Source organism: Penaeus chinensis, chromosome 27, assembly GCF_019202785.1.
Source record: "Penaeus chinensis breed Huanghai No. 1 chromosome 27, ASM1920278v2, whole genome shotgun sequence".
Taxonomy (NCBI): domain Eukaryota; kingdom Metazoa; phylum Arthropoda; class Malacostraca; order Decapoda; family Penaeidae; genus Penaeus; species Penaeus chinensis.
Window position 1 is genome coordinate 14,573,708 of NC_061845.1, and position 8,066 is coordinate 14,581,773.

The 8,066-nt window shown below is 36.6% G+C and overlaps 2 protein-coding genes across 2 annotated transcripts in view; both read left to right on the top strand.

Moving 5' to 3' along the window:
* The window catches only part of LOC125039450 (nucleoside diphosphate kinase A-like), a 1,772-nt gene extending 461 nt beyond the window's left edge, over positions 1 to 1,311 (top strand). The window contains exons 2-3 of the mRNA XM_047633391.1: positions 629 to 843; positions 1,008 to 1,311. Of these exons, the coding sequence (XP_047489347.1) occupies positions 629 to 843; positions 1,008 to 1,125 (333 nt within the window). The 3' untranslated portion in view covers positions 1,126 to 1,311. The remainder of the gene's footprint in view (positions 1 to 628; positions 844 to 1,007) is intronic.
* Positions 1,312 to 5,071: 3,760 nt separating this feature from the next.
* Positions 5,072 to 7,737, top strand: LOC125039307 (elongation factor 1-beta'-like). The gene is made up of 4 exons (XM_047633145.1): positions 5,072 to 5,093; positions 5,392 to 5,450; positions 5,660 to 5,700; positions 5,777 to 7,737. Exons 1-4 carry the CDS (start codon positions 5,072 to 5,074, stop codon positions 6,540 to 6,542), a joined length of 888 nt encoding a protein of 295 aa, XP_047489101.1. The 3' UTR covers positions 6,543 to 7,737.
* Positions 7,738 to 8,066: the final 329 nt, after the last annotated feature.

Genomic DNA, 8,066 nt, shown 5'->3' on the forward strand with positions numbered 1-8,066 from the left:
TTGGTGGCAAGAAATCAAAGCATGAAGTTGGAAACGCGTAAGACTGGTTTTGTCCTTGAATAGTACCAACGCTTTGCCGGTTCTTTCCAGTCCTATCACAAGCGGCTTTCAATTATTGAATTGCATGTTGGGATACTTGTCGAATTAAACCACTTTCAATATGGAACTATTGATGAACGTTAAAATGAATGGAAGGCTTAGAACTTGTTTCCTGTTAACACAGATTTATCTTGTGTAACTGGAGCACATGGAGATCATATGGTTTGGTGAAGCCTTATAAAAATGTGACTGCGGAGGGTGAAAAACTTGTTTTCCCAGTCTTTAGAGGAATTTAAGATTTTTATTAATTTTTTTTTTACCTTGGTAACAGGGATTGGATCTAGTTGTACTTAGTGTATTTATTGGTTATTGGTCTTCTGGCATTAATCACCCAGGTTACTGATTGTTTAGTTATCTGGTTTTTAATTAAAATGCCTAGAATAAAAAGGTTCTCTTTGCAACTCATGCTTACTACTGCAACTAAGCATGGTACTTGAGAATGAACAGTAATGTTAAACTATGAATAGAACCATTTTCCTTTGGCAGTAACATTGCACATTTTCATTTTGAACCTTTTTGTATTTCACAGGCAACCGAAGATCTCCTGAAGCAGCACTACATTGATCTTGCTGATAAACCCTTCTACCCTGGCCTTTGCAAGTACATGTCCTCAGGACCTGTGGTTGCCATGTGCTGGGAAGGCACTGGCGTCGTCAAGACGGCACGTGTCATGATGGGAGAGACCCGCCCTGCCGACTCCAAGCCCGGCACCATCCGTGGAGATTTCTGCATTGAAGTCGGAAGGTGAGAAAAGTGCCTTGATGCAATTTTTTAGGCATAATTGGAAATGGGTATATTTTTGGCATCTTAGATCTAATTACTTCTATTCCAGTTTAAGGTCATTAAAGTATTTATCTTAAATGCCAGTAGAATATGTGGCTAAATGCTAAAGCAAAAACCCTTTCCAGGAACATCATCCACGGCTCTGATTCTGTTGAGTCTGCCAACAAGGAGATTGCTCTGTGGTTCAAGACTGAGGAGCTTGTATCCTGGACACAGGCCAACGAGAGCTGGATCTACGAGTAAGGCGTGCGAAAATTTGAGGAAGTCGCCCTATATTGTGCTGCTACAGTAGGTGGATTAGTGGCACAAAACCTAGCTGTTCCCAGTGATATCAAATTTTCTAAAGTCAGGAGTGCCACTTACCCACTCACACATTTAGGATCACCCTTCCTCATGCTTATTTGATAATAAAATATGTACATCCGTTTATTTGGCCGTTTTATTTTAAGTTTTGATCCTTGTTTTACGTATCCCATAGGATGGCTGGAAAAATGTAGCATGATCATTTAATGGACTCAAAGGCAAGATAGGATACTTCAGTGCCAAGTCTTGCTCCTTAGAACAATGTATCAGGGGAACTGATGCATGCAGGGCTGAAGTCCTTATAAATTACTTGTATTTGTATATTGTTCACTTGGAAAACCATAAACCAGAATTCACTAGTTACATCAATAGTATGCATGGTACAATTTATTTTACAATCAATATAGATCCCACATAGCCCTGTAGTAACCCAGATAATCCAGTAGTATTACGAGATGTTGATACTTTGGTTCCATTGTGTGGCATTTAGAATATCGTCATACCTTGCCTATTGTTTCCAGTATGTCCACCAAGGCTTTGCATGTGGAATTGCTTTTGTTGCCACTTGTCAAGCATAAGTTTGACCTTTCAAAAGGCAAGATGTCAAGGTTTCAAAATTTCCTACAGAATTAACCCTGCATCTTGTCCATGGCAATATTCTTTCTTATTGTTACATCTGTATCTTCCCTAGAATTAAGGGAGCACTTGTGAGTGTTCCTCGGGTTGGAGCTAGCCCCTTTTCTATAATTGGATGAAGGTTGTGGTAGATGGAGAGACATGGTAACAAACCAACAAAGTTCTAGATGTTCACTTTGCAATAATGTCAAGATTTTGCATGATGTCTCCCAATTGCCTTACTGCTTTATCTAATGAAATGCCTTTCTAAGTGTTCATGCATCTTTCAGTGTATTTTTTAACATATTACATGGACATCTTTGCCAACTGGTAATTATCCAGAATAGAACTATTAGGAAAAGTGGTATTTGTTAACAAGAGCAATGCACCCTCCAGAGACAAGGTCCAGAAAATAGGTTTTGTGCAAACCCAAAAAATCCAAACATAGCCTTTCATTACTATTCACAATGGGGGAGGCCTGTCCCTCCCTCATATTAGCACTTTGTGCCAACTGCCACAATTGTTACATAAAATTGTCCTTGAGTGAAGGGTACAGATCACTGCAGCAAGGAAGATTTATAGAAAATGGGCTTGTAGAAAGTGCAAAGTGTTTGACTTGGTCTCTGAGTGATGTGCAGTGGGTATTTGTGGTAAATGAGGTGCAAGCAGCTGTACCTGTGACTATATGTTTGACAAGAGGGTGTCAATAACCCTCTGTGCATTGCTATTGGTAACATTAACCAAAGAAGGGATTTCATAATAGAGCCTGATTGAATAAACAGTTCAAGGTTTTCCTTACTGGAATGAATTTTTAGCTGTTGGAGCAAAGCATGGATGCCGTATTCATGCAGTCCTGTTCTGGATAATTGTATAATTCTACAAATGCAATTTTAATGTATTCAATTTGATACAATTCAGACTTTGTTCAAAGAAATTAGATAGTTGCTCTATCAGGCACAGCATTAGATTCAAATTGTGCAACTTGGATTTAATAGCATTAGATCACATTTCTTTATGGCCCCATCCACTCAAGGGTGTTTTCTGCACTAAATAAACATTAGTCTAAATGGCCTTTCCACTCAATCATGATTAGTAGGCAAGGGTAAATACAAGCAGAGATAGAATTGCAGGCGAGCAAAGTACTACACAAGTAACAAGCAATAGTTGTTCAAGTCGGTTTCCTGCAATGCATGCCATTGTGCCTCCTGTTAATTCCCACTTGTGTGGACAGGCCTTAACCTATCCAGGGAGATAGGCACATTAGGCAGGCTTGCCTGGGAATTGACAAAAAGGTTGAGCCTTTGCTTCTGATGTCCCTTCCAGGGCATGTCCATGGATCATGCCTGCTTGTTTGGACATGGCTTAAGTGGACACAGGTGTATACTGGCATAAGAGGAAAAACCCTAGGCAGACCATCAAAATTCCTGAGCTCATTCTCTTGTGGACCTAATACAAGTGTGCCTGGGAACTGCTGTGGATAAAGATGCAATAACTTGACAGTGCTGGTAGAGGCAAAAGTGTGACAAGATCCCAAATGGGATGCTATAATTAGTACTTAATGTTATATGGGGGTGGGGTACAAGGTCAGGTCTGATAAGTTTTACTAGACCTAGTAGTGAACCCTAGCTACTTAGGTCTCTAATAGAAGGGGACACATTTTTTGTATCCACAGGCAGACATCAGTTGAGGTTGGGACTAAGGTTACCATATTAATTTTTTTTTTTTTTTTTTTTTTTTTGCTTACAACTTGAAAATAAGTACATAAGCAAGGAATGTCTATATCAGTCATTGAGTGTATCGGCTATACTGAATCCTCTCCACGACACTTGTTTGTATACTTTATTTGACATTTTTTTTCTCTCTCTCTCTCTCTCTCTCTCTCTCTCTCTCTCTCTCTCTCTCTCTCTCTCTCTCTCTCCTTCTCTCTCCCTCCCCCACTGTACCTTAAAAAAATCTACATATTGTATCACCAGGAATTGAACCATTTTGGTGGTCTGCCATAGTTCTGCTTATGTCCTGTTTGTGCCTGCTTTATATTGCGATTTGGTAACTTTTACTCGCACAGACACTGCTCCTCTTCTGGATGGGGCCTAACTGGTTTAAACAATAGAAGGTTTTAACATTTTAAATGTACTTTTTGAAGGTTACAACTGATTCTAAGTGTTCTTTTTGAAGTTAACTATTTTCATGTGAAGGGAACTAAGAGTATAATTTACATCAAAAGATTTTTGCCTAATTGGGTACGTTTGAGTGTACAAGATTAGCTTTTGCTAAATAGTTGTGTAGACCCCAAGTAATTATCTAATGTTTGCATTCTTAGTAACAGGTTATTAATGGATACAATAGGAAAGTCCACAAGGTATACAACACATTTATCAGGAAATTATATATATAATAAATATGAAATTAATTCTTACAATAGTGAAAATACATAATTTTATAATTAATTTTACGTGACTGCAATACGGTCTGACTAAAAAGACAGGTACAACTTTCCAAAATATATGTATAGTGACATGTAATGTTAAATGATATATATTCTTTAACAGTATCTTTATTTGTATGGAAGAATCTTGGTTCCTTTGCCATTTCAGTGAAGTCTGTATTGGATTACTGTGTACATGAAATTGTGATAATGTATACTACCCTCATATTAGAGGGTACTGGTGGATTGGTTTTCAGCTTTCCAATTGTTCTTGTTTGTTTGTGTGTGTGCAGTGAATGGCAGACTATTTACAAATTTGAAATGCACATATTATAAAATGAAGATTTGTTTATCTATTTTTGTGTGTATAAATGAAGTATTTTTGTTAGCATTTGTCTGTATTGATGCAAAAATCTTTTGGCCAATTTGCCAATAGTTGTTCAAGTCAGTTTAATTCAGGATTTAAGAAGTATAAAAAATGTGTGTTTCTTCTTTTAAGAAGAAAGTAATATCCATTTTGTAAGTGTACAAATTAGTTCCTAACAGTGCTTAGATCAGTTTTTATTGGGACAATGATATTTTGTTATCAGTTTAGTTAGATTGAAAATTGAAAGTTGTGTATGGAATGAAACTTCCTTTATTTAGAAACAAGATTCATCTAATACTTAATGTATATCTGCAATATGTGTCTGGTAATCTAATGGTGCTAATGATTCTCTAGCTAGCAATATAAATTTTCTTGTAAGTTTTACTTTTTCATTTTGATTATCATTAAAATCCTACCACATGGGTACAATATGCCTCTCAAATGTACATAACTGAGATTCTGTTTTGTTTCTTGTAGAGATGTTTACTCTCACACAGTCATGTAAGGTTCACCTATGAAAAGTTAATTAAGTTTAGGTAAAAGATTGTGGTATTTAAAATTTATTTTAACTTTTTTCATATAAATATTTTAAATAAATAACCCGGTGAGTTATTGTTAATGCAAATAAATTTGGTTAATTTTAAATGTATTGTTTATAAATATAACACTGAATGATAGATAATTTACTACTATTGTTTTTGTTTGTAGTTATATGCAAATCTTTGATGGCAACTTGTATTTCATGGTTGATCAATGTTGTAGCTTATGGATGTAAGCTTTTGGATATTATATTTTGCAGTTATTCTTGACCAGACTGTAGCTGACTATATTTCCTTCAATCACATTTGGAATAGCTGGGTGACAAAATGTGTCATATTGATAAATTATTTGTGTGGTAAATTAAAAGCAATAAAATGATACAAACTCTCTTCTTCATAATGCACTAATGACCTCTATCTGATGATAATACAAACAGTTTTAGGTGCTGAATCTACCTCCTTTTCCTTTAATGAAAATGTAATTGGGTAGGTCAGATTTACCTTCATATAAAATAATTTGCTTTCCAGGTTAAGCAAGGATATCACTTCAGAGATCAGGTGATGGTGATGTGAGCTGGATATGCAGATAATCTGAATATTGGTGGTTCTTCATATGTAGGTAACTTAAGCATGACAATTTTGCAGGTTAGTGGAGATTTTTGGTGATGTGAACACTGCACATGGACTGCAGAGCTTGAATGACTACCTAGAAGAACGTAGTTACATCTCCGGCTTTGCACCTTCCAAGATAGATGTTGATGTATTCTCTTCCTTGGGAAATGCCCCAGATGAGAAATACAACCATGTGCTTCGATGGTATAACCACATTCAGTCCTTAGGAGTGGAGTTGAAGTTAACTCTGGGAAAAGACTCAACAGATGCACAGGTCTTGCTGGAAAACAAAATGAATGAACAAAAAAATTCATGCATGTTTTTTGGGGAGAATGCATCAGCAACAAAAGGAGGGAAAAATAGGTGTTCATCACCAAGCAAGATTGAAGAGCAGAAAGAAGAGGCAGTTGTTAATGATGATGAATTTGACTTATTTGGTTCAGATGATGAGGAAGACCAGGATGCTGCAAGAGTACGTGAAGAGAGACTAAGAGCATATGCTGAGAAAAAGTCTAAGAAACCTGGACCAATAGCAAAATCATCAGTGATGCTTGATGTTAAGCCGTGGGATGATGAAACAGATATGAAGTCAATGGAAGAACTGATTCGATCTATCAAGATGGATGGTCTTTCATGGGGTGCCAGTAAGCTATCCCCTCTTGCCTTTGGAATTAACAAATTATCAATCTTGTGTACTGTAGAAGATGAAAAGGTCTCTGTAGATGACCTAGTTGAGAAGATTTGTGAATTTGAAGAATTTGTGCAGTCTGTTGACATAGCAGCATTTAATAAGATCTAAATAGGTAATTGGTATTTACATTAGCATTGGTGCTACTGGACTTTTTCAAATGCTATGAATGCTCATGGAATGTTGAATTTTGAAAGAAAAAGTTTGTATACACAATGAAAAGGGTCATATTTGTCAAGACCAACGACCTTTATATAAGTACCTATGATAACATTAATTGAATTTAACAATAATGATGAAAATCTGGTCCTCTCAGTTCTGTTTTCTTGGTAATAGCCATTTGTGTTCATCATAAAACAATCAAGTTAATACTACTCAATACATATGGGTCAGATCTGATGTTATGAATGAATCATATTAAGCCTATCAGAAGACAAGCTGGTGTTTAGTTTGGGGGATTAAATCATTCAGTCTAAAACAGTACATAATGGGAACAATATATTTAATTTCTGAACTGAGACAACAAAGTGTTTATATATTTATTTTTTATTTCAGTTTATTTAGCAAGGAATAAAACAAAATAAAAAAAATAAGTATTTTAGTTGTGTAACCTATTTAACAAGCAATATACTTCATTTAATGTAAAAATCTACATTGCCTTGTTGCTCAACTATTTTTTCATTGATTACTATCAATGAAACCTATGGAAAATACTGATTTCATGAGGGCACTTCACTCATTTCAAAACATGATTTTTGTTGTAATGAGGCTTTCTTTGGGAAAGTTAACACCTTACTGTGTCTACTGACCGCATTTACACCAGAGTGCAGCAAAGCTGAAACGGTGAGACGTTAAAAGAAAGCATATTATTGGTAGTTCCACAAGAATATATGCATGTGCTACAGTATCGTCAGGGGAGATTTAAATACCTGAAAGAATATGGTGGGTTATGAGGGAAAAACACAATAGCAAAAGTGAGGAACCAGCAAAGCCAACCCCCTTGGTTCAAGACTGAGGTAGAGATAGGGGTCTTCACTGGGCAAGAGAGTGAGTAGTTCTTTGACCTCCACGGTTGATCATGTGGGTCAACAATATTCTCTGGTGCCATTCTTAATCAGCCAAGTAGTATTCAAGCTTGACTTCCAGTACATTCATGTAGATTCATTAGATACTGTACTGATGGTAAGAAGTCCTAATAAGATGAAAACTGGTCTCAATATCCCTGTCCTTATGATGGTTAATGGTTAATGGTTAAACGCAAAATAAATGTGTAGACATCTAAGGTCATATAGCACTATAGTTAATGTTAGTGAAGGATGGTTGGGTTAGTGATTAGTTGTTAAAGCTGGGTTAAGGAATTGGTGAGTGAATGGGTTAGGGTCGGATGAGGTAATGTAAAGGGGTTAGATCAAGTGAAGGATATATATGCGTTTGAGGAAGGAAAACAGGTTGTCAAAGCAGAAAGTGTGAGATTCTGTAAGGATGTCTGATAAGTTGGGATGTCTATGCAAAGGAAGGTGGAGGTGATTGTGAGGTAGGGGAAGAGGGGGTGGAACGTTTATTCTGTCTGCTGCGGGTAGTGCGGGGAGGGAGAGGGGAAGGTGTTGGGGCTGTAGTAGAGATTGGGGTGTCTGG